Genomic DNA, 27,032 nt, shown 5'->3' with positions numbered 1-27,032 from the left:
ACAGAGCATGAACGGGGGAGGGGCAGAGAGAGAGGGAGACACAGAATCGGAAACAGGCTCCAGGCTCCGAGCCATCAGCCCAGAGCCTGACGCGGGGCTCGAACTCACGGACCGCGAGATCGTGACCTGGCTGAAGTCGGACGCTTAACCGACTGCGCCACCCAGGCGCCCCCTTTTTTTTTTTTTAAATCTATTCAGTCATAGTCGATTCTTTTTCTTAATTTTCTGTGTGTCCTATAATTTTTTATTGACTTCCAAACAGTAGTTAGAAAAGACTGAAGTAAATAGTATTTATGTCTGGAAATAGACACGCCTCTTCCTCTCCTAGCTCTTGATGTAGGGAGTTGAGTCAGCTTATTTAGGCGTTGATTGGGTTTGGGTTTTGTTGTTGCTATGGGTTACCTTCAGTAGACTACCAGATTCTTCTGCGGTACCCTGTGCTTAGGTTGAAAGTTTGTTGGTGGGGTGGGTTCTCATCCTCAGCTTTAGACCCTCCCTGTGTACCTCTCTTACACTTATTGGCCTGTTTGGGGCTGGTATGGAGGTGTGGGGGTTTCCCTGCTGTCCTGGTTTAGTCCCCAGCAGGTTCTGTGTTGCTGGCTCTGAGTCGGGCATTCTCCGTGATCCTATCCTGCCCCAGATATGAATCTCTAATAGTCTGAGCCCATGATGATTTCTACCAAGGTTAGAGAGCTTTTTCTTTTTACTTCCCCCACCTGCATTGGGTCTCTTTCTACGCCCACAGTCAACAGTGTTTCCTTCCTCCCGCTGGCCACTTGAGGCTTTTGTTCCATAGGGGAGAGACTGCTGGCTGGCTAGGACTTCACGCTCTCCCTGCAGCCATGGTTGCTCTCCTCCTCCAAGCAGGCATCTTGGCAATATGCTTCCTTCATTCTCCAGGATTCCTCACGAGCACCTGGTGAGGCCTGTGGGGAAGATCTTGTGAATAGGTGTAAACTTCCTTTGCATCTGTGGCTCCCAGAGTTCTTTACTGTCATGCTAGTTCACACTTGGCCCTTAGCAATTTGTCTTAAAAACTGAATTGAATTCTTTTTACCTAGAGATCCTGCTTTCCTCCCTCAGAACAGATGAACCAGTTCCTAAGTCCTTCTCTCTTTGGAGGTGCCTGTCTTTCTGTGCCTTCCAGGCTAGGTGGTTGTGACCTCAGTTGTCTGGTGGGTTCAAGAAAAGTTAGGATTTTGTGGATTATCTGGCTTTCTCTTGTTATGGTGGGAGTGTTGCTTTTTCCAATTTTCCACATTCTAGGTGGAACAGACACATACCTAGATAGGAGCAAAGATTACCTCCCAATGGGATTATAGTCAAATTTTAGTCTTGTGCTTTTCTGCATTTTTGTACTGTTTTAATTAAGACTGGATTATTTTTATAATCATGTGTATACACAGATATACACATATATATCTGAATTTAAAATATGGATAGGATTATAAAAATTACATATATATATGTATATATATATACATATATATGTGTGTGTGTGTGTGTGTATATATATATATATGTGTGTATATATATGTATATGGAAAGAGAGGGAGGGAGGGAGACCCCTATAAGCGTTGAGTTCTTTCTTGTGCATTGTTCAAGTGAACTAGATAGTGACCAAATGTGTACCTTCATTTTATCATGAGAAGGCATCTCCTGGGGGGGTCAGTAAAAGTATATGCACCGTTATATGAGAGCTTCACATACTTCTGGCACTGTTTAATAGGTGTTACATACATGAAGGGCATCTGTAGTTTGTTATAGAGCATTTTGTGGTGTGCTAATGAAATGCTAACCCTTGCCTCCTTCCCTGTAATTGGCTTGTTTTTATAGATGTAAAAATTGGAGCTTAAGAATTGAAATCACTTTAGTCACTTTAGTGACTGAAATGGCTTTAGTCACCTGCAAATAAATGAAACAGCCATGAGTCAACTATTCATTCTTCATTAAACAATGTCTGTTGATTACTACAACATGCTGGACACTCTGCTGAGTCCTGGGACATTGCATTAAAAGAGAGAAACAAACTCCCTGCCCTGACTGAGCTTCCAGTCTCCTACGAGAGACCAGTTTTTAAAAAAAGACGTTGTTAACTTGCCAAAGTGACCTTTGACTTACAAATCCAGTGCCTTTCCCATTAAATCAAGAAGAAAAAACTTATTCAAAAGACCAGACTTCATCAGACAGCTGATTTTTCACAATTTTATGAATGCATTCATCCCTGAAACCTGTTTGAGTGTGTTCTATATGCCCAGTCCTGTGCTTGGCCAGGGTAGAAATGAGAATTGACTCTAGAGGTTCTCACTAGCTGACGAGCTCAGACCCACCTCTTACCTTCTATCAGTAAAGCATATTGAAATTCAGGTGAACAAGTGGTAATATAGAGATAACCATGAACCATATGCTCTTTTTTTTTTTTACAGCTTTTTTAATGTATATTTATTTTTGAGAGAAAGCGCGTGTGCAAGCAAGCAGGGAGGGGGCAGAGAGAGGGAGATACAGAATCAGAAGCAGGCTCCAGGCTCCAAGCTGTTGGCACAGAGCCCGATGTGGGGCTTGAACTCACGAGCTGTGAGGTCATGACCTGAGCGAAAGTTGGATGCTTGACCTGCTGAGCCACCCAGACACCCCGATATGTTCTTTATTTATAAGAAATGTAGATCATTCTCAAACTTGGACTTTTCACCTCTTGTGACCTCCTAGGTGATCTTGGCATAGTGGTTGTTGTTAATGGTTGGTTTAGCAGAAGTTAGGAAGCGCACGCGTGTGTGTGCATGCGTGTGTGCGTGCGTGTGTGTGTGTGTGTGTGTGTGTGTGTGTGTATTTAGGGGTGGTGGACCGGGCAGGGAAGATGAGATATCAGAGAAGCCGAGAGAAGACTGAGATACTAGAGCTTTGGAGCCAGACACATCTGGGCTTCAGTCTTGGATTGTCCACATACTTGGTGCATCTCCTTGGACAAATAAAAGAACTTCTCTGAGCCTTGATTTCTCACCTCTCTGCTGGGACTAACAATAGTACCTGCTTCGTAGGGTGGATGTGAGGATTAAATAAGAAATATGTGCGAAAGGTTTAGCACTTGGCACACTGCACTCATTACAAGGCAGCCGCCGTTAGCACTGTTGCTGTTGTGCCAGCATCATGGCTGGAGGTCATTCAGAGAGTTACAAGTGTGGAATTAAGATGCAGGAGCAGGGCCGAAGCTGGAGTTATAGATGTGGGAGCCACCTGCACAAAAGGGAGGAGGAGAAGGTGTGACACTGGAGGAGCAGGGCGACCCTAGGAGTGCCAGCCTGGGGAGCGAGATGGAAGAAGGGGACATGGGAAGTCGGAACCGCACAAAGGGCGGCTCCTCTTCTCCAGCGGCAGGTGATGTCTCCTGGGAAAGGTGCCGTGGGCGGGGAATGGCAAGCCACCCTCCTTGATGGTCCGGCGGCGATAGAATGATCACTCCAGACACTTAGCTAAAGTTTGACCTCTGTCAGGAGTGGCCAAATGTTCTGGGAAGTCTTCTCACGTAGAAGTTGGATCCAGTGTGCTCATCACTGATGGTGGTTTTGAACTTTGGCTTTATTACATGTGCAGTACTTTTGGTTCACTCAGTATTCAGCATTTATTAAGTGCCTCCTGGGTATCAGGCACTCTGCTAGGCACAGGGGGTGCATATACCATTTTTCTTTCATGAAGACACCCTTGGCAACAGTCTTTCCTCATATACCCGCATCCACTCACCAGGGCATCCTGGTTGGCTCTGCCTTCAAAATATTTTAATCTGACTATATTGCATTATTTCCCTGGTTACCACCCCTCATCCAGGCCGCTCTCTTGCCTGGATTATTGCAATAACCTTCAAGCAGATCTCCCCCTGCTCTGTCCTTGCCTATCTATACTCAATGTTCATCCCAGGAGCCAACTACTCTTATCAAAACACATGGCAGGCTCAAGAGTGTTGAAATAGTTGGTAGAGCTGGGAGTGTGGGGAGACTGGCAGTTTCAAATCCTGTGGTCAATACTGAACCAACCTGTGAAGTTGTTAGGGGAGGGAGGGAACAGGCTGCAATCTGGGGCAGGAGATATCCAGGTTGAGGGAATAGCAGATGCAAAGGCCCTGGTAGGTTGTCAAGGACCTGAAGAAACAGAAAGGGCACTGGTGCTGTAGGAACTGAGTAAGCTGGTGAGGTGGGGTGGGATGGAGTGGGATGGAGTGGGAGGAGCTGAAGCCAGAGAAATAAAGGTGAGGACAGTGTGGATAGGGTCCTGTGGGGAATATGTCGAAGGTCTGCCCAGCTAGGGATTGGGGGCTATTCACTCATTCATTTCATTGAACAAACATTCCTTATATGCCCACTTGGTGTCAGGTGCTATGCTAATTGCTGAACATACAGTGATAAGCAAAATAGGCACAGTCCCTGCCGTCTGTATTGGAGCATGCAGTCTAGTGGGAAAGATGGATATTAACCAGATAATCACACAAATTAGTGTATAGTTACCAAATGTCACAACTACAAGGTCCTTCAAGGGGAAAAACCAGAGATTCCAGTTTAGTCTAGGGGGCTTCAGAGAACGTTTTCCTGTGGATGTGACACCTGAGGAGGGGTTGAGTAGGCAAGGAAGGGTTGGATGCTCTTGGATGGAAAGATGCCCAGGTCAAAGGCTCTGAGATGGGAAAGAACAGGGCGGAGGCAAGTGGGGCCGAAATGTAGGTGAAGAGAGAAAATTTAAGGTGAGGCTGGTCTTTGGGGATCATGGTGAGGATTTTGGTTTTTATCCTAAGAATAATGTGAGGGGCACCTGGGTGGCTCAATCGGTTAAGTGTCCGACTCTTGATTTCAGCTCAGGTCATGAGTTTGAGCCCCACATTGGACTCTCCACTGCTGGTGCGGACCCTGCTTGGGATTCTCTCTCTCCCTCTCTCCTCCTCTCTCTGTGCCCCTCCCCTGCTCACACTCTTTCGAAAACAAACAAACAACAAACAAACAAACAAAGAATGTGAAAGCATTGGGGGGCAGGGGACGGGTGTTTAACCAGAAGGTGAAACAGATCAAAATTGCAAGTGTTTTAGAGAAATCCCTCTCACAATGTGGGGTTGAGGTGGGAAGGTGAGCAGAGCAGGGTAGGCTCTTGTACTTACTTGTAGAAGCTGCTGTAGTGGCCCAGGTGAGAGATGAGGATAGCTGGAAGTAGAGAGAAAAGGGGAAAACTGGATGAGGTTGAGAGGCAACTTGGAGATGAAACCTGTAGTATGTGGTGATAGGAAGAGAGACTATTTAAGTCTCAAAACTAGATACACTAAAAGAGGAACAACCAGCCATTTTAAGTCTCATGGTGTAATGCAGTGGGTGGCACAGGGCCACCTACAAAATTTTCGTGTCTTACAAAAAATGTAACTTAGTTTGATCACCTCTTTAGACCTAACTGCCAGTCTATAAGAAGTATGCAGGATAGATGAACGTGTTAAATGGCACTATAAGGAAGACATGAACCAAATCAGAGTGTGGGACATGACAGGGAACAAATAGCATGATGTTGCTGACAAACCAATGCCATGAAACAGAATTTTTAAAAAGTCTTTGGAAATAGAACAAGGCAATGTTTTTGTGCAGTGTGTAGACCGTGTTTGGATCCTGATTCAAAGAGACTAAAAGACATCTCTGAGAGAAATAGAGAAATTTGCGTACCAACTGGGCTTTAGCTGATAGGAATTGCTGTTCATCGTGTCAGACACACTAATGGCATGGTGGTTTTAAATGTGGCAGTGCATACATACATACATATATAAGGGCATGTTAGAAACACACACGAACTTTTTGAAATCATACATCTTGAATTTGCTCAAAGCATTCCAGACAAGCAAGCATGGCATGTGATAAATTGAACTGGAAAAACGTTGCTAGTTATGGAAGCTGGGTCACAGATTCTTGGAGGTTTATTATACTATTCTATCTTGGGGTATATTTAAAATGTTTTCATAATAAAAAGTCAAACAAAAACTTTATGAAAAGTGGAGTTCCCAATGAAATAGAGAACGTAAGAAAAGAAACCAGTCTGACAGAGAAGTGAAGAGTTCAGTTTGGACGTGTTGAGGTCGATGTGCCTTTGGGATGCTAAATGGAGGGGACCTGTGTGTGGTTGGTCTGGAATTCTGGAGACCTCTGCTCTGGAACTGCGAGAGTGAGTATAGATGGTGACTGAAGCCATGGGCTTCCTGAAGAAGGATGTGTGTGAAGTGGAGGACAGAGGGTGGTACCTTGAAGAAAGAGTGCAGAGAAATAAGAGGGTTTGTTTGTTTGTTTATAATTTACATCCAAGTTAGTTAGCATATAGTGCAACAACGATTTCAGGAGTAGATTTCTTAATGCCCCTTACCCACTTAGCCCATTCCCCTTCTCACAACCCCTCCAGCAACCCTCAGTTTGTTTTCCATATTTATGAGTCTCTTTTTGTTTTGTCCCCCTCCCTGTTTTTATATTATTTTTGTTTCCCTTCCCTTATGTTCATCTGTTTTTCTCTTAAAGTCCTCATATGAGTGAAGTCATATGATTTTTGTCTTTCTCTGACTAATTTCACTTAGCATAATACTCTCCAGTTCCATCCACGTAGTTGCAAATGGCAAGATTTCATTCTTTTTGATTGCCGAGTAATACTGCCATGTATATGTATACCACTTCTTCTTTATCCATTCATCCATCGATGGACATTTGGGCCCTTTCCATACTTTGGCTATTGTCGATAGTGCTGCTATAAACATGGGGGTGCATGTGTCCCTTTGGAACAGCACCCCTGTATCCCTTGGATAAATGCCTAGTAGTGCAATTGCTGGGTCGTAGGGTAGTTCTATTTTTAGTTTTTTGAGGAACCTCCATGCTGTTTTCCAGAGTGGCTGCACCAGCTTACATTCCCACCAACGATGCAAAAGAGATCCTCTTTCTCCTCATCCTTGTCAACATCTGTTGTTGCCTGAGTTGTTAATGTTAGCCATTCTGACCGGTGTAAGGTGGTATCTCAGTGTGGTTTTGATTTGTATTTCCCTGATGTTTCACGTGTTGGTTGGCCATCTGGATGTCTTCTTTGGAGAAGTGTCTATTCATGTCTTTTGCCTATTTCTTCACTGGATTGTTTGTTTTTTGGATGTTGAGTTTGATAAGTTCTTTGTAGATTTTGGATACTAACCCTTTATCTGATATGTAATTTGCAAATATCTTCTCCCATTCTCAGTTGCCTTTGAGTTTTGCTGATTGTTTCCTTCGCTATGCAGAAGCTTTTTATTTTGATGAGGTCCCAATAGTTCATTTTTGCTTTTGTCTCCCTTGCCTCCAGAGATGTGTTGAGTAGGAACTTGCTGCAGCCAAGGTCAAAGAGGTTTTTGCCTGCTTTCTCCTCAAGGATTTTGATGGCTTCTTGTCTTACATTTAGGTCTTTCATCCATTTTGAGTTTATTTTTGTGAATGGTGTAAGAAAGTGGTCCAGGTTCATTTTTCTGCATGTCGCTGTCCAGTTTTCTCAGCACCACTTGCTGAAGAGATTGTCTTAATTCCATTGGATATTCTTTCCTGCTTTGTCAAAGATTAGTTGGCCACACGTTTGTGGGTCCATTTCTGAGTTCTCTATTCTGTTCCATTGATCTGAGTGTCTGTTTTTGTACCAGTACCATACTGTCTTGATGATTACAGCTTTGCAATACAGTTTGAAGTCCGGGATGGAGATGCCTCCTGCCTTGGTTTTCTTTTTCAAGATTGCCTTGGCTATTCGGGGTCTTTTCTGGTTCCATACAAATTTTAGGATTGTTTGTTCTAGCTCTGTGAAGAATGCTGGTGTTATTTTGATAGGCATTGCATTGAATATGTAGATTGCTTTGGGTAGGATTGACATTTTAACAATATTTGTTCTTCCTATCCAGGAGCATGGAATCTTTTTACATTTTGTGTCTTCTTCAATTTATTTCATAAGCTTTCTATAGTTTTCAATGTATAGATTTTTCACCCCTTTGGTTAGATTTATTGCTGGGTATTTTATGGTTTTTGGTGCAATTGTAAATGTGATCAATTCCTTGATTTCTCTTTCTGTTGCTTCATTATTGGTGTATAGGAATGCAACAGATTTCTGTGCATTGATTTTATATCCTGCAACTTTGCTGAATTCATGATAAGTTTTAGCAGTTTTTTGGTGGAATCTTTTGGGTTTTCCATATAGAGTATCATGTCATCTGTAAAGAGTGGAAGTTTGACCTCCTCCTGGCCGATTTGGATGCCTTTTATTTCTTTGTGTTGTCTGATTGCAGGGGCTAAGACTTCCAATACTAAGTTGAATAACAGTGGCGAGAGAGGACATCCCAGTCTTTTTCCTGACCTTAGGGGGAAAGCTCTCAGTTTTTCCCCATTGAGGATGAAATTAGTGTTGGGTGTTTCACATATGGCTTTTGTGATCTCGAGGTATGATCCTTCTATCCCTACTTTCTTGAGGGTTTTTATCAAGAAAGGATGCTGTATTTTGTCAGATGCTTTCTCTGCATCTATTGAGAGGATCGTGTGGTTCTTGTCTTTTCTTTTATTGATGTGATGAATCACATTGATTGTTTTGCAGATATTGAACCAGCCCTGTATCCCAGGGATAAATCCCACTTGGTCACGGTGAATAATTTTTTTAATGTATTGTTGGATCTAGTTGGCTAATATATTGTTGAGGATTTTTGCATCCATGTTCATCAGGGAAATTGGTCTATAATTCTCCTCTTTAGTGGGGTCTCTGTCTGGTTTTGGGATCAAGGTAATGCTGGCTTCATAGAAAGCATTTGGAAGTTTTCCTTCCATTTCTAAGAGGGTTTATTTTTAAGGAGGGACATGTGTGGTGAAAGGAAGAGGTGGGATATCCTGGAGAAGGGGCGGTTAGTGACGTGGGGTTCCTGAGGAGGCAGGAGGGGATGACACGGAGTTGGCCCTTGATTCTGTCAGAGTGGCCGGGGAGGAGAGCTGTGTTGTGGTGGAATCCTGGAAAGTTCTCCCTTTGCCGCTGTGTTCCCTGCAATGTGGGAGTGGTGCCCACAGCTGGTGGAGGGTGTGCAGGTGGGTGGGAGGGTCTTGGAGAAGGTTGGTGAAGAAGTGCAGAGTTAAAGAGTGAGAAGCCTGGGGGGACTGCCTTGGGAGGAAGTTGGTGATCGGGGTCTGACAGGAGAGTCCATGGGACACCGCGAGAGCAAGGTAGGCAGTGTTGCCGGGGGGGTGAGGATGGTGTGGGCGCTCAACACGGGCTCTGAGGTCCCTGTGGCGGCCATGCCAGAGGAGGACTCCATGGACAATGCGTGACCCAGCCCATTGTGTTCACAGTGAGAGCCTGAAAGTGGCGCACAAGGTCTCCCAGATTCTCATCTCGTGCTGCAACCTGCTGTCCCCTCACCCTTCACCCCCTTCCCCCAAACAGCCGTGGGCTCTCCACATCAGATATGGTTTCAAGGTCAGGGATGTTTGTCAGGGCAAAGACAGGCTGTTGCTTCCCGGTTCCTGCCGAGTGGCCAGAGGCCGGGGCAGCCAGAGCTGGGCTGGGTGGGCCAACGCTTGGGCAAGACTGTCAGCAAAACAGTGTTCCCAGGCTCATGGCCCCCTGTCTGCACCATCTTGCTCAGAGTCCAGGCACCATGTCCCCTGGTGGCCACCGTGGGCACTATGCATGCCCTGCTCAGACGCACCAGTGCTCGGTGGGGCTTGGGCCACCCGTCCTGCCCCTGAGGTTACTGCCCCCAGTGACACTGGTGCAGCCAGGACACCACCAGGGGAAACCAAACCCTGTCCGGGCCTATCGGGAGGACTAGGCAACACACAGAGGCACTTAAAATGGATCATTTCTCTTTCTAGCTTAACTCAGGTGATCCGAAAGTTTGCCAAGCAGCTGGATGAGTGGCTAAAAGTGGCTCTCCATGACCTTCCAGAAAATTTGCGAAACATTAAGTTTGAATGTAAGTACTGACTTTGGGAGCTGAGGGAAGGGAGAACAACATTTTAGTGCCAAACGTTTTACATAGGTTGTTAACAAGATAATAACAACAGCAGCTATCATTTACTGTTTACAAAGCACCAAGTACTAAGCCTAGCGCTTTTCCTGCATTAACTCACTCCATCCTCACAGGAGGTTTATTACAGGTGGCACCTTTCTCCTTTTGTGGAAAATAGAACAGGCTTAGAGAGGCTTGTAGCAAAGGCAGGATTTGCTCCCGGGTCTGTCTGTTGACACCAAAGTTTCTGCTCATCACTGCCATCTCCTCTCATTAATCCTCATGCCTCCTCTGTGATGTAGGGAACAGTATCCCTATCCTGCAGATGAGGCTCCGAGAGGCAAAGAAACCTCCCCAAAGCCACACGGCCATGCAGCTGGTAAGAAGGGGCCAGGAGTCAAACTCAGGTCTGTCCGACCCCAAAATTCGGAGATTTCCCAGAATCCCCTGCCCCCAAAATGGTGGTAAGAGGGGACAGAAAACCGCTTCAGGGCTTCACATATTCAATTCTCTGCCTAATGAGAAAGCCAAATTAATATTTCTCCTACGGGGATTAGGACTGTGATTTTTTTTTTTTCTGCTAAGCATCACCAGCCATTCTGTATCATTAGTTTTGCCTGAGAAAACTGGTCCTATTTCGCTTTCTCGATGTTTCTGTACTTGTGGGAAGACTCATGTGCTATTAAACAAAGATGATATGATTTTAAGCAAAACAAAGTTTTAAGATATGTTTCTTAAAGCACCATTTGAATACAGCTTGCCATTCTTGCCCGGAATAAGTGCCAGCAAGGAAAATGAAGGCGATCAAATTACCCTCTCTCTGCAGGCAAAGGGAGCCCTTTGAGACATGCTTTGAGGCCGCCTGCAGTGCCCATCACCTATTGATAAAGCCTGCTTTATTTCGCAGCCCTCAGTTCTTTTCTCTTCATGAGCACTAAATTCCACATCACAAAGTTAAAGAAAAAGTAATTAAGGAGAAGGATTAACGATTGATCGGTCTGGAAAATTAGAAGTTCATCTGTGCCCTGAGCCCCCCCCCCCCACTCCATTCCTCCACCCCACGCCCTATTTTTCAAACCAAGCTGGCTCTGAGTACAAATTAGAATAATCCCAGGGAAATTTCTGTTTCTTGACCAGTTCAGAAATTAATGAGAAGAATGCCCTGCACCCGTTTTAATTGTGCTGACCAAACAAACCTGTTGAAAGTTGGCAGCCTGGAGTTCTGTTGGGCCCTCCACCTGTGGGTGCCTGCAGGAACCCGCTCTGCCCAGGGAACCTCGGGTGCACTTGGACAATGTGCAAGGAGGGGAAACACACGCCATTCCAGACAGCTCTGCAGGAATGAAGACCTGGGACTGGGACGTGGCTTCCCTGCTGTCCTGAAATCTGCAGATTTAAGATCACCCCACTTGAAACCATCAGCTATATACTCTCTCTCTCTTTATCTCTCTCTATATGTATATAATATATATATATATACTATATCACTATAGTAAACAGGATCATCAAAACATGCAAATAGATCATGGAGATCATTTGATAAAAATGGCCGATTATGAATGCAAAGCCACATTCAAGGTGCAGCCCAGGATTTCATCCTAAAAGCGGCCCCTAGTGCCACACACCACTGAGGCTCAATCAGGTTTCCCTATTAGATATACTAGTTTTACAGGGCCCTCTTCAAAGCTTCCTCTCGATTCCAGCAATTATTTATGGGGAGAAGTGATGGAGCTTGCAATTAGCGAAATGAAAGACAAGTAAATAATTGCTTTTACTCACGGTTGATTGACACCACTATTTCTCACACCTGCCAGTGTGGCAGGCTGGTGACTTTGAAATATGTACCCCAAATATCGCCATTTTAGGGAATAGTTGTCCGCATGGGAGAACAAAGAATCAAATGCAGGGTTTTGCCAGTGGGTGCATAAAATGGGGTTGGACGGTGAGACAAATTTAGGGAAATAAGCTACTTTTTGAAACCTGTCCCTGGAAAATCCATGGTGGGACCATACAGCATGCCAATATTTTAAGCTAATGCTTTTCTCTTGCAGTGTCGAGAAGGTTTTCCCAAATTCTGAGACGGCAGACATCACTGAATCATCTCTGCCAGGTATGTGTCCTGTGTCATGTGTTCTAATGACCACGAAGTCATTGCAAATGGGAGACAAATCATGAAAACAACTCCTGAGAGGATCTGTCAGGGTATGGCTGTTTAACAGTTTAATACAGTACAGTAGGTGCTTGATACACTCCTACTGTTACCTTTAATTTCTACTGATAAAGAATAAAAACATTAGGCAATCACTAAATAGTTGAGACTAATACACAGAATAATCTCTGATGTCAGTTGCCCCTTAACCCTTCAGACATATTCTCTGGTGCCCAAGCTTGCGTTTCCCTTCAGTAAATCGGGATTTCTCAGCCACCGTTGACATCTGAGACTGGATAATTCTTTGCTGTGGGGAGTCGTTTTGTGCACTGGAGATAATTTAGTAGCATCCCTGGCCTCCACCCGCACCCGAGTGCCCAGATGCCAAAAGCACCACCCACCCCCAGGTACCACCCTGGTTGTGACAGTCAGGAATGTCTCCAGACACTGCATCCCCCCAGTTGTGAGCCACAGAGAGAAATGATGCAAACAGATAAAGAGCATGATTTGTTTGTTACGTATGTGTCATTCAGAAGAGTTCAAAGCCTGTACACAGTATGTTAAGTATTTGCCCACTTTTATTTATTTTTTCCAGATTTTTGTTCTTTTTAGCACAGAAGTGACATATGCTTACTATAAAAAATTCAAAAATAACAAAAATGTGTACAATGAAATGTGGAAGAGCCCACTCTTAACTCCTTAGTTGTAACTTGATGGTATAAAACCTTGCATTTGTACCTTAAGTTTGTACCTTAAGGAAGGGAATCTTAGTCTATTAAGGCAGCCTGTAAACATTCATTAAAATATCAGTGATCTCAGGGGCACCTGGGTGGCTCAGCCAGTTAAGCTTCCGACTGGGTTCAGGTCATGATCTCACAATTCCATGGGTTCAAGCCCCGCATCCAGGCTCTCTGCTGTCATCATGGAGCCTGCTTGGGATCCTCTGCCCACCCCCATCCCCCGACCTCACTCTGCCCCTCCCCTGCTCATGCTCGCTTGCGCTGTCTCTCTCTCTCTCTGTCTCTCTCGCGCTGTCTCTCTCTCTCTCTGTCTCTCTCTCTCAAAAATAAACAAACATTAAATTTAAAAAGAAATATCAATGATCTTAAAGCAGAAGGGGCAAACTGGTGGCTGCAGATGGGCCCTCAGGTGGGTGGTTTGCATGTGTTCCAAACTTGTTTTTACTTCCTTATTAAAAGTTGAAACCGGGAGATGATAGCAAAACAGCCCTAGCACCACATTTCTGAGGTCAGGGATCAAGTGGATGGGCTGAGCTCCCCAGCAGGCACTGTGCTCCCTGTCAGCCCCACTTCCTCTCATACTTGGCTGGCCCACCTCACTCACACTGTCACTTGCCTGCCCTCTCTGTGTTGGGTTTGCCTCCTCTCCCTTATACTGCTTGTTCTGGGTTGGTGCCAGTTATTCAAGGTCAAGGTTGAAGGAAGGGGTTTCTGCTTAGAGTGGCCTGAAGGAAGCCTCCCGGCCAGGACCTTGAAAATACAAAACTACACCCACAAGCACTCACTCTTCCTGCCCTGCCCCTGGTGTAAAAGGCACAGTGGGTGGTTTGAAAACCAGAGGGAAACGCTTCTGTGTTTCTGCTGCCTGGGAGAGAGGCCATACCTGGGCACTGTTCAGGATGGGGCAGAGGCTGACAGATTAGTGGGATTTGGGAGAGAAAACAAATATTGGCAAAATAGAAAAACACTGCCATATGTCCAAGGGTGTGTGCCTTCTGGTTCTTTCCCTAGCTTGGAAGAGCTGGGCTTGGGATGTATCAGAGAACTAGGCATGGCTTTGGTGCCTCCCTCCTCAGCTCAGACAGTTTAGGAAAGCCTTTGACCCTTCAATGCACGCATAGGTAAAAACATCCGTATCTGTACCTACAGCCATCTGCACACACATGTGCACTCTCCCCACTTCCCACACAGACAGTGCATATTTTAATTCGTATAAATGCTACCTTTCCGTCTTCACAGGACAGCGCTCAGACACATTTCTGGATCGCCCAAAGGAACTGGGGCTGGTGATAGGAATGAAACACCATCGAACATCTTAACTAACATGCCAGCGAGCTTTCCTAAACACATACAAGTAACACTTAAACCCAGGCTCTAAATACCCAGGCCCTTTCAGATACACTAAGCAAGCAACTTGGCATTCCTAGCTCAACGGTTCATTCCACAAAGTCTTTTGAGTGCCTACTGTATGCCAGACACTGTGTTTAGTGATACTTGCCCTCAGCAGAAAAACAAAAACAAAAACATTTAAACAAAAACCAATTAAAAGTGATAAGTGTTATGAAGGAAACAAAGTGGAAATAGAGAGTAATGGAGCATGTAAGTCCAATTTAGATAGAGTGCTTAGAGAAGGCCTGTCCGTGGGTGTGACATTTCAGTTGTGACGTGATGGCAGGGTGAGAGAAGAAACCTCTAGCTGGCAGGGATGCCATGTGCCACGGCCCTGATGTGTCCCTGCCTCACCACAAAGAGAACAGATCCAAATAACAGCAGCTCCTTTATTGAGTTCTTACCCCCTAAACTGTGCCCTTTGCAAACATTATCTCAGGGAAGGTTCCCTGGTGGTCTAGTGGTTAGGATTTGATGCTCTCTCAAACGTTATCTTAAGGATAAACGACACCCCTCCTTAAGAGGCAGACACTAGGACATCTCCATTTTATAGATCAGGAAACGGAGATGAATCTGTTAGCCTGCCCCAAATCAGTCAGTTGGTTAGCAGCAAGGCCAGGATTTGAACTAAGTATATTTTAGTCCAGAATACCAGACCATTACATTTAGTTGTTTTGATTATCATTAGAGACTAACCCAACTCATATATTCATATAGTTTAGGCTTCTGACCTTCAAAGAGTTCTGCAGTGATTTAAGCAGGAGTTTACTTGTCCTTGGACAGTTTGGGAGTAAAAGGGGTTGTCAGTATTTACCTTTGTCTGGAAATTCACAAGCATTAAGAGACTTCTAATGTCAATCGTGTATTGGAAATCTTTTGTTTTCCATTTTATAAAGACATTTTTTTTAAATATGCAGGTGAAGGAGATGATTCTGGAAATGTTTCTTTTATCAGTATTGTTCCAACTCGGTGGTTCCAAATATTGTTCCAACTTGCAAATTTAAGTTTTCCAGTCATGTGGGTTTGCTGAGGAAACCACAGGTTAAGCCTGTGCTGGAGCATGTGCATGCATGCACATGCACGTGCACACACACACACACACCACATACATACTAATAAGCAACTGAGTCTTAAGGTGTTGTCTCCCTTTCCTTCTCTCTCAGTTATTCATACTTGTGTTCATCACTATAGTTACCTAAAAACCAAAAAGCAAAAATAGAAAGCCAGACCATAAACTGCTTCAGAATGCATTCATATGAAAAACACACATTATAAAATTTGGGGGATTAAAGCTACCATAGGCCCACGGGTAGCAGGTCCATTCCCAGGTCTGAGCCCGTTGCTTCTCAGGCACTGGAGACACATCATTAAGCACAGAGCTCCCATCCCACAGGCTTACATCAGAAGGCTGACAGATCTCTGGGCTTCATCCCATTGTTCCCCAGGGGTCAAGACCAAAGGGACTGGGAACAGCAGGGTTTGGTCTAGCCTAGGCCACCCTGGAGTAATGTTTTATAAAGAAAAGAAAAGAGAGCCACAAGGGAAAAGAGTGTATGGGTCTTCTGAGTTATGGGCTTATCTGCTGATTTCCTGAAATTGAGTTTTCCTTAGTTAATTTCAGAGTAGTTTGCAAAATACCATATTCAGATTCATTAAAAAAAAATAACATGCAGGGGTTTTAACCTAACAACCCATGAGCTAATGAGTTGATTGGATTGGATTATAGGCATCTCGGACAGTAATCCACAGCGCAGACATCACATTCCAAATGCTGGAAGACTGGAGGAACGTGGATCTCAACAGCATCACCAAGCAAACCCTCTACACCATGGAAGACTCCCGCGACGAGCACCGGAAACTCATCATCCAGTGTAAGATGTTCCACCAAGGATTGTGTCTTTTCTGGTTTTGTTTTTAAAAGAAAGAAAGAAAGAAAATGTATCTTGGTAAATATTTAAGTGAGAGTCCCACCCTGTCCTTCCCCCTAGGATCCCTTCCCTCTTATTGTTCCTGTTAAATGGGTCAGCCCAGATGGGAGGGCTAATTGATTTAAAAGGACATGTGTCAACATTGCTGGGGAAAAGGGGGCCTGGTCCAGTTGGGCAGCACACAGTGTTACGCAAAAGGCTCCGGATGTGACCCTTCGGTGCCAGAAATAGTTCCATAGGTGGCATACAAAAATGAGAACAAAAGCTTGTTGTCTGTCTGAGTGTATGTCAGCCTGGAGGCAGACGGGCTGCCTGTTTTTCAGCAGAGGGTCAGTCAGCTCACCTATTGGCAGGTGAACCTTTCAATCACAGTAAATGTTGGAGAAGGAATGGATGGTGGTTTACCTCTGTGCATATATGTTCACGTCCCTGTGGACCAAGACTGGAGGAATACTGCTCCTCGTGTTCTCTGGATAAGGTCAGGTTGGTTGTTCTTAGTAGTGGAGGACTTGAGGAGGCCAGAGACCATGACCGCTGTCAGCACATCTCTGCTGTTCCTCAAACGCCCCCACAGCCTGCTGCCCAGGGCATCCTGCACCCGGCCGCCCCAGATGGGGGTCTACTGGCAACTTCCTCAGTGCTCAGCCTTCCTTTCTCATGCCTCTGGAGGAGAGGAGTATGGAACGGTGAGTCCACACTCCTCCCACCAGCTCTCAGGAAGGTGGGTGCTGAGTATGGCTGGAGGTGGGGGGGATGTGACAGCTGGGGTGCTCTTACCTTCCGAGTGGGGTGAGGCCCCAGATCCTAACAGTACATTATTCAGGAAGCTGCACAGTGGCTGTGTCCTGAGAAGAGGGGTCTGTTCTCCCAAGAGCCCCAGGCCCCTCAGATTTCCAGTATATGCCTTCTGTATGTCCTCTTGAGGGAAACTTCTTCAGCCAGCCTAAGCATGTGGCGTTTATAAACAAGGAAGTTCCTCTTAGGGGCCTCTTTCCCACTGAGCCCTTTTCAAAAGCACCTGGAACGGCTGAAACCTGAACCCCTTGGACCTTCCCTAGGGCTTCTTCCCCAGAGCTCCATGGACACTGTCCCATCTTCCACAGCAGCCCCCAGCCTGCTTTCCCCTGGTAAGAGCTTTAGAGATGCTCCCGAAAATAATGACTGAGCTCACGGACTGCCTAGTCTGTGTCAGACCTACCACACTCGGGGTCTCATTAATTCTCTACATCAGCCCATGGGGAAGATACCCACCACCCCCGTTTTACAGAGGACCAGACTCAGTCCCAGAGAGTGGTCAGCCTCACCCCAGGCGACAGGGCTGCGCTCAAACCTGCGTGTCACCACCACGTACTGGTGTTGCCCACTGGGAAGAGCAGAGGAGACAAAATGATGAGATATGGGCAAGTCCCAGAAGCTGCAGGGTCTTTCCAAGTTCTTGCGATCATGCCTCCTGTTCTGTTTGTCCCTATTGCCCGCTACAAGGCCAATGGAAAGCACTGGTGTCTGCCCCCTAACAGCACTAGCCGTACCCCTGATCGTTGTGTCCCCAGGGTCTTGTCCCAGGCCAGCCATGGACAGGTGCCAGTAATGTCTATGCAGGACCAAACAGATGAGCAGAAACCCAGAATGATACGACTCCCAACAGCATGAGACCCCGCTGTCTTCCCCACTCAGCACCTTTTGTGGAGGAAAACAAAGGGGAAATGCATAGGGGAAAGTCACCATCACTTGCTTTGGGGACCAGGCTCTGAGCCTTTGCTGGAGCCCCTCGGATGTTACTGCAGTGTCTCCAAGAAGGAACTTTGGGGAGTTTTCTCTTCAAGTTCTCTTAGGCCCGGGATCGAACGGTACCTTTTAGACCCATGAGCATACTCTTCTTCTAATGGAAGGGGGTGACGAGGTTCAGTCCACCTAGCTGGTTCTTGCCGAATGCCTGTCCTGGGCCAGGCACTGTGTTAGAAGCTGGACAAAAAGCGGTGAATAATATGGATACTGCCCTTCCCATGTAGAGCTTAGAGCTAATGGCCAATCAGAAATCAAACAAGTAATTTACGAATGGTTGAACGTTTCCAAAGAGGACATGCCATATGATGCAGTGCCTGGAACAGGGGGGATTGAGCAAGGGCACCAGCCCTCAAGGCAGGTGGCCTGGCACACAAGCGTCATCCTGCAGCTCCCACCAGACAACTGAGAAGTAAGTTCCTGAACACAGCTGTGTGCTGCACCAACGGTGTGTGTGCATCAACCTTTCCTTACAGCTAGTTGTCAAACCTACACATTCCTGCTTTAGGGGGGTTTCCATCACCTCTGTGAATCAGGCCCTGCCTGGGAAGGCTCCCCTTAATTCACAAGTGCACATCAGGACTTGGGCAGACTGATGAGAATAACTGTGGTAAGAGCAGACAGTCGGGGTGCCCAGCAGACCTTGATTCAAACCCTGGCTCCAGTGTACTGTGACCCTGGCTTCCAAGTCTCTGACACGGGGACAATGTGGGGGGATTAAATGGGGCAGCATGCACACCGTGTGGGTGCCTGGCACACAGCGTGGAGCCGGTATAGTGGCAGGGTTAGGAGGCAAGCGTCGAGTCAGGCTGTGTTTGAAACCTGCCTCTCCTATTCGCTAGCTGTGAGACCTGCAGAAAGTTACCTCCGAGTGCCTCCACTTCCTCCTCTGTAAAATGGGAAGTAGAAATCATACCTGCCTTCTCGGGTTGTTCATCCGTTCACTCAACAAACATTTGAGCAACTGCTGTATCACATTCTCGAGGTTGCTGTAGGTGGGGTGAGAGTGTCCGTGTCATTAGGGAAGTGCCTGGCACACAGCAAGAACCCTGTAAATGTCAGCCGCAAGCATTTGCCTCACCACCTGCGAGGTGACAGTGCTATCAGGAGAACGGGAACATCAGGGAAGTCAGAGGCATGGGCTCCAGTCCCTGCTCTGGCCCTCACTTACCCTTTGCCTTGGAGGGGTCACTTAATCTCATTGGGACATAGCTTCCTCGTCCATAAGAGGACGCAGATACCAATTCAGCGGACTTCTCATTCAGCCCCTTCTCGTTCTAAACTGTCTGGATCTCCTGGCCCCGGCAGCTGACCTCCGTGGCAGTCCTCAGCTCAGGAAAATGGAATGCATTGGCCAGGCCCACAGAATGGGACGACGGAAACTGCCCAGGCAAATTTAAAACTGTAGAAACATGTGGGTCTGAATGCATGGTTTGGTTTACTGAGCTCCACATGTAAAAACAAACAAACAAAAAACAAACAAACAAACAAAAAAAAACCCAAACCACAGAAACGGCAATCAGAAGAGATGGTCCAAACCACAGCAGTGTTTCTGTTTTCTGCTGACTTCACCAATCACACAGCCCTTCCAGACTCAGTTACCTGACATGCAGCTGAAGACAGGTTATCAGTGGTGCAATGGTCCTCCTGTTACTAGTGCAGAAACTAAGGGCGTGGAGATTGTCTCCTTTATGCTGTGAACAATGAGTAAGCATCTGCTACATGCCAAGCTCCGAGAGGCTGGTTAGAGCTATTTGCCCAACGTAGCTGTGGTTCAGAAGCCCTACCATGAGGCAGAGAGCAAGGGAGCTGCAATGTCTGTGCCCGTTCGTGCAAGGAAGCACGTCCTGGATAACGGCTGTGTGAGGCTAGGGACGGCCTCAGCTAGGAAAGAGGTCGGACAGAGAGCTGGCATGGGAGACACCCCCGCCCTCACAACCGTAACACAGCATCAGTGATGCAGTAAAGGTGGAATACGGATAATAAAATGCTGTGGAAGCACAGAGGATGAGCGATCAGTTCTGCTGGCGAGGGGCCCGGGGAGGGGAAAAAGGATGTCACAAGAAGGGCCATTTCGGCTGGGCTGGGCCCTGAGGAACCAGACGGTCCAAGCGAAGGGAACTGCCTGAGAAAAGCAGGGTTTGTTGGGGGGAATGCAAGCTATCTGTGGTAGCCGGGCTTTCCGGTGTTCACAGGCTGCGAAGATGAGCCTGGAAAGGTAAGTAGGGGCATGCTTTCTGAAGTCTGAGTGCTCCGTTGAGGCTGGAGTTTTGTTTTTATTCAGTTTTACTCCTTTGATCTTTTAAGCTGTGGCTCTGTGTAGACACAGCTGCAGTGACGTGTGGGGGCTCTCCTTTGTTTGACAGTGTACCAGGAGTTTGACCACCTCCTGGAGGAGCAGTCTCCCATCGAGTCCTACATCGAGTGGCTAGACACCATGGTGGACCGGTGTGTTGTGAAGGTTGGTAAGCTGGAGCGGGAGGAGCAGCCCCGGTACTGCCCCCCAACACTCACCTTCGTGGCACTTGGGAGATGCAGAGCCCCGCACTGAGCTGTCTGAGCGTTCCTCAGCAGCTACGGAGCCCTGGGGTTCTGAGCAGAGGCCTGGGCCCCCTCCGGAGGCGGGGGTTGCAGGAGGCAGGACCATGAGTCTCCTTCCCCTGATTCAGCCAGGTCAGCGTCTCTCTTTCGTCTGCGGTGTAAACTGGGTCCCGACATCAGCTTTCATTTTCTAAAGTGAATTTTTGCTGGTAGAAACAGAAAGTCAAAAAGCCATTGGTTCCATAGCATTGAACTTGGAGATCCATAAGCCTTCCTATCATCTTTCAGACAGACAGTAATAAAGGAAAGGTTGAGTTGACCCCTGTTTAAGCCGTTCACTTTCTTGTAGGTGGCTGCCAAGAGACAAGGGTCCCTGAAGAAAGTGGCCCAGCAGTTCCTCCTGATGTGGTCCTGTTTCGGCACAAGGGTGATCCGGGACATGACCTTGCATAGTGCCCCCAGCTTTGGTAAGGCCGCCCCAGCCCTCCTCATATCCAAACCCTGTTTCTCTGGGTTTCATGCGTGAAGTCCACCTCTCCAGACCCAGCCGTGATCTCACTTCCTGTCCCTGGGCCCACAAGGACATCACCCTGAAATGTGTGTGTTCTGGAAGGACACATCATCATCAGGACTTCCGGGGAGAAAGATGGCATTGCGTGCTAAAAAGCATGCAAATTGGAAAATGCAGTTTCTCACACGGAGAGTACTATCTGAGCTTAAAGAGGAGTAGATAGCACTGCTGTGCACCCCCGTTGCCGGGTGTCCCCAGTGAATCCTGCTACCGGGGACTATTTTGCAGAATTCCACTGTGTGCACTTCCCAAGACTGGGAAGCAGAAGAAGCCTCTGAGTTTGAACATTTGCACATGGCTCGATTGACACTCCAGCAGTGGGGAGAGTGGCTAAAGCTTCTTTAACAGTGTGCGCCAGTCAGATCCCTAGAAGAGGACTTTTACGTTCTTTTTCCCTTGAGTCCTCCTCACCTCCCTACCCAATACACACCTGCTGCTTCCATTGTAAACTGGCCTGGAAATCTCTGCCCAGGGGCGCTTATCATGGTCTGCAGGCAGGAACCTAACACCAACTTGGGGTGATTGCTATGCTGCATTGTGGGACGTGGTTTTCTACTTGTCACTGGAAAGAATGGATGATGCATTGGGTCCAGGTCATCATTAGCAAAGTGAAGGGAAACTTTAAGGCATCATCCAGACATGTGAAATCTCAAAGTGCTTTGGCCTCACATTTCTAGGCATTTCGGCAAAGGGCTGTTGGTACGTTTTCTGGGTAATTGCGTCTTGCTCACTATTTTACTTTGCAAGCAGAGATGTGGTTTCATTTCTCATTATCTCCAATTAAGCCAATCAGCTCTGGGTTTCACTCTGGGTTTAATTTGACACTTTTCCATCCAGCTTTTTATGGTCTTGTCACCATTTTCCAGTTGTGCTATACAACGGAGCGAGTATGTAGTGAAACAAAGGCGGCACTATTTTTTCTAAACAGCTCTGTCCATGAAAGACTGTGTTTCCCCAGTTGGAGAAGTGTTTTGTTGTAGATTTCTTTAATCTCCGCACTGGGAAGTTCTCTGCGCTGGCCTGCGCCATGGCTACAGATGGGGGTCGTCCTCTCTGAGCCGCGGATGGAAGTGCTCTGGTGGCTGCTACCTGGGCAGTGCCCTCAAGCATGGCGTTTTGATGACTTCCAGCTCGGCCTACTTAGTGTTAGCACATGTTACCTCTGGTTCTGGGAAAATCACTTGTGCGTAACTGCTTTCAGTTAGGCGAATGTTTGAAAAATATTTGAGATTTTTTTCATTGCTTCAAAATCAAAGAATCAACAGGATCGCACCTGTCGATATACATACATAACACGCATCCACAAAGCCAGCATCCCTTTTCGCTTTGTCCCTTATTCTTCAGTTTGCTGGGTCTTAAACTGATTATGTATATTACTGAGTACCCTTCATTCAACAGGGAAAGTAATTCACTTGGCAGTATTCTTTGAAATTCATTGGTTCATATTAAGTTAATGTGACAAAGGAAGTTGGGGCAGTAGAACAGTTAGGGTTCTACGAAAGGGTTGCATTTATCACTAAGAAAAACTTGAAGTGTGTTTATTTCTTTTTGAACCATCCGCTATTTGGGGACACACCGGAAACTCAGACAAATGGCAGAAATGGTCACAAATCTCTTAGGAAAGAAAAGACAGAGATAGTAACCCCATTTCACTTTTACAGTATTTTCCAAGCCTAAGTGGGTTGAAATAATACCTGTTTCCAAGTCCATTTAGCAAACTGTCTGCAACGGTCCTGCTCATCCGACTCATTGTTGGGTTTTGCAGCTTGGGTGACGGACAAGTTGAAAGAATTTGCGGCAGACAAAAGCCCAGCTCCCCCTTTCTGCCTGTATATGTCAAAGACACAGTTGGTGGTTGTGTTTGGGTCATGTGTTCCCTGTATAAAAACAGCTAATTAGGAAAAAGAGCCCTCTGTTCACGGGCCCCCTCCCCCAACCACAGGGGCCAGCTCCATCTATCTTATAACTCCCACACGATCCTTGCCGCCGTGAATGGCGCGGGCTGACCACTACGTGACGGTGGGGATTGTCACCATGACCCCGGCGGGTCTCTACCACCTCTTCCCAGAACGGCCTCTTTCAAAGGTAGTTGACTCCTTTCTTCTCCTTAATTCCTTTTCACTCTTTTCTTCCTAATTCCTTCTCGCTGAAAGAGCCTATGCTGTGAACCAAAGTAGCCAGACGTTCTTTCTTTGCTGTAAGCAGCAGTTTCTAGCAAAATTAGACCGCAAAGGTAGACCGGCAGGCAATGAACTTTGAATCCTAATGGAGCTGAGGAAAATAGGGTTTCTACTTTTAAAACACACACATGCCCCGTGTTTTCCATTTGCTGCTGTGATTTCAGTTCATAGGACACCTGGACCCCAAGCCAGTGCAGGTGCCTTTACCGTCTCACTCTGGGTTTTCACCAAATGCCTCTGATTTCACTGTTAGGAACATCTGGAAGAACAGTAGTTCCTGGAAGGACTGGGGCATCAAACGGTTTGAAAAGCGGCCCTGTGTTTGCCAGCCAAGGGGGCGGGACTGCAGACTGCCCAAGTGTTCACCTGCTTGTGCACTTGTCTGCTGGCTTAGCGTCACAGCTCCCCTGCTTGGGGAGGTCATACAGGAGCAGCCCTGTCAGAGATTGGCTCTCACGCCAGGTGGCCACGACCGAGCCTTCCAGGCTGCTTCTCTAGGCTTAGAGGGCCGGGCCCAGCTTTCTTACCCAGAACCTGCCAAACGTTGCACATGTCAGCCAGGCCCCCACCAAGCACTAGGAGGCAGGAATTACTTTTCCTGTATTCGGGGGAAGCAGACCAGAGAGGACACGGGACTTGCCCACGCACGCACCACAGACTCTGCTGGGCACCGCCCCGCCCTGAAGCTTTTCCATGCTAGAGCTCCTGTTCTTTCTGCTAAGCCACCACCTCATCTAACTTTCTTCTGTTGAATAGTACTCATAAAAACAAGGTAACATTTATCGACGGCCTAGTATGCACCAGACATAATATTGGGCATGTTTTCATTTAATTCTTGCAACAACCTGTGAGGCCTGAGGTAGAGCGTAGAGCAAAGGCAGGATAATGACGCTCGTTGAAACAGACATCTAGGAGGCACATGCCGCTGTCGGCTTCTCCCATTAACTCTGCAAGGCAGATAATAAGAGGTGGAAAGGAAGCTTGGAGAATTTTCTCGCCCGAGATCAGTATGGCAAGGGAGCAAGGGGCCAGAGCTCTGCTTCAAAATCAGATCTGCCTGGCCACAAAACCCACGCTTCTTCAGTTACCACAACTCACACAAACGCCCTGGGCTCAGACGCATTGCACCAGAAGTCTGGACAAATTTGTTTAATCCTCCCTGGTGGACTTTTAAAAATCCATATTGATAAGATTTAAAATATTTTTTGAAGCTATGAGAGAACAGAACAATAACTAGTCTATCATGAGTAAGAAGGGACTCCAGAAATAATATCTTTCAACTGTTGAGAATAAAGAACTGTCAACCATTATTCGAGAGTGAGGGCAAAGTAAAGACCTAGTCAGTTCTACAAAGACTGAGAAAATCTGGCCCCATAGAACATCACTTTAAAAAGCACTGAAAGGATGCATTTCAGCAAGAAGAAAAATAAAGCCATAGCTAAGGTCTGGGCAACAGAAACAACCATGTTTTAGTTATTGTTGTTGTGTGACAAATTACCCCGAAGCATAGTGGCTTAAAACAGTCCTTTTGTTATGCTTACGGATTCTGGTGGGTCAGGAATTTGGACACAGCACAGCAAGGATGGCTTGTCTCTGCTTTGTGACCTCTGACCTCATCTCTACTCTGCACCTCAGATGGGAACACTCAAAGACAGTAGGGCATCAACAGCTAGAGGCTAGAATCATCTGGAGGCTTCTTCCCTCACATACATGTCTGTGCTTGGGTTTGGATGACTTCAAGATAGGACTGCGATCAGGATGCCTTTGATGGCTACTTCATGTGGCTCAGTGTCCACACCACATGGTGGCCCCTGAACAGTTAAAACTTCTCACATCGCGGCTCACTGTTCCGGGGGGAACCACATCGCCTTTTATGACCCAGTCCCCAAAGTTAAAGTGTCCCTTCCCCCCCCCCACAGTGTTGGTCAAAGGAGTCACAAACCTACCAAGATGGAAGCAGGTCACATAGACAACCCCCCTTCTCCAGGGAAGGAAGGTCAAACAATTTGGAGGCCTTATTTTAAGATGAGACAAATTCTTAAATTTGTAAGCACATTTAATTACTGATTATAATTTAAAAAATAATTTTTGTGTGTTTACAAATTGTCAAAGCAAGTTTTAGGCTACAATGTAACATGAGATGGTGAGAAGAGAATCTCCAAAGACCAGTTAAAGCATAAAGGTTTTTGTCTCGGAATATTAAATAACTTTAGACTTCGCTGAAAAAAAAGTAGTTTGGATTTTAAAGATGTATGGGATATATGTTAATAAATTAAGAATCATCACTAAGTAATTAAAATTTGCCAAGGAAAGTGGAAAATTATGAAAAGAGATGGCAAGATAAAAGAAGCATAGATAAAAGACGGTAAACAAAAACATAAAATTAGATTGCTAGAAATAAGATCAAATAATCATCACAGTAGATGAAAAAGCCTCTTCCTTCAAAAAAACATGTGACATAAGTGTTTTTACAGGCAACTTTTACTAAACTTATAAGAAACATAAAATCCTTAGTTAATGAAAATGATTATGAAAATTGATGTTTCAGGCAATAAAAACAAAAGGAAACCTATACAACTCATGAAGCTAATCTCATCTCAATTATGAAGCTAATACAACCTCAATTTCAAAACTTTGGAAGAATGGTAGGGGAAAAACAATTCCTACCCAACCACACATAAATATAGATGAAACATTCTAAGTAAAATACTAGCAGATCAAATCCAGCAGCAAACATTTTTAAATCATGATTAATAAGGTTTATGACAAGAACTCAAGTATGATTCAAAGTCAGAAAAGAAACTAACATACAGTATTAACAGATGAAAAGAGAAAAATCATATGATCTTCTCTATAGATATAGAGGGAAAAAAGTATTTGATATAATTCAGCTCCCCAAGTATTATTAAAAAAAAACAAAAAACAAAACTCTTAGCAAACTGGGAATACAGGGGAATTTTTTTTAAATGTTAAAGGGCAACCAAAAATCTGCAGTGAACATGACACTAACTGGTAAAACTTTAGAAGTTTTCTTTTTTAATGTTTGTTTACTTTTGAGAAGAGAGGGAGGGAGAGAGTGAGGGGGGGGGGAGGAGCAAAGCAGGAAGGGGACAGAAGATCCAAAGCAGGCTCCTTGCTGACTGCAGAGAGCCTGACACAGGGCTTTAACTCACAAACCATGAGATCATGACCTGAGCCGAAGTTGGACGCTTAACCAACTGAGCCACCCAAGTGCTCCAACTTTAGAAATTTTCTTACTCAAATCATGAAGACCAGAATGCCTTTAACACTGTTTCTAATAAATATTGACTGGAAGTCCTAGCCAATATAATAACTAAAGGGAATGAAATGTAAGAATTGGAAAAGAAAACACAAAATTGCCTTTAGTTACAGATGTCATGATGGTTGACAAAAGACAATCTACAAACTAATAGAACAAATAAGAATTCAACTGGATTACTCAATTCAGTTTTTTTTTTTAAATTACTGGCATTCTTAGCACTACCCAGAACCCACCACTACCCAGAATTATATTAGAAAATATAATTGTGTGTGTATATAAAGTATGTGTTAAGTATATACTAATATATATTAAGTATACGCAGGCATATACCATTCAGAATAGCAACAGAAACTAAAGGATACCTATAAAATAATTCTGACAAAAATTGCCTGAAGATCTTCAAGGAGAATTTTTTAAACTATTATTGAAATATACCATGTTCGTGTTTGCAAAGAGTCAACATCAAGGAGATCTTACTAATTAA

The 27,032-nt window shown here is 45.6% G+C and overlaps 1 protein-coding gene across 4 annotated transcripts in view; it reads left to right on the top strand.

Moving 5' to 3' along the window:
- Window positions 1-27,032, top strand: part of RFX4 (regulatory factor X4) — a 163,819-nt gene that overhangs the window by 106,200 nt on the left and 30,587 nt on the right. For all 4 annotated transcript variants that reach the window (XM_019446673.2, XM_019446672.2, XM_019446674.2 and 1 more), the window contains 5 exons: window positions 9,849-9,949; window positions 12,037-12,095; window positions 15,990-16,134; window positions 20,340-20,434; window positions 20,864-20,981. In XM_019446673.2, the coding sequence (XP_019302218.1) occupies window positions 9,849-9,949; window positions 12,037-12,095; window positions 15,990-16,134; window positions 20,340-20,434; window positions 20,864-20,981 (518 nt within the window). The remainder of the gene's footprint in view (window positions 1-9,848; window positions 9,950-12,036; window positions 12,096-15,989; window positions 16,135-20,339; window positions 20,435-20,863; window positions 20,982-27,032) is intronic.

This window comes from Panthera pardus, unplaced genomic scaffold, assembly GCF_024362965.1.
Source record: "Panthera pardus isolate Hobbes unplaced genomic scaffold, ASM2436296v1 HiC_scaffold_6, whole genome shotgun sequence".
NCBI lineage: Eukaryota > Metazoa > Chordata > Mammalia > Carnivora > Felidae > Panthera > Panthera pardus.
This window is presented reverse-complemented; position numbering and strand designations above follow the sequence as displayed.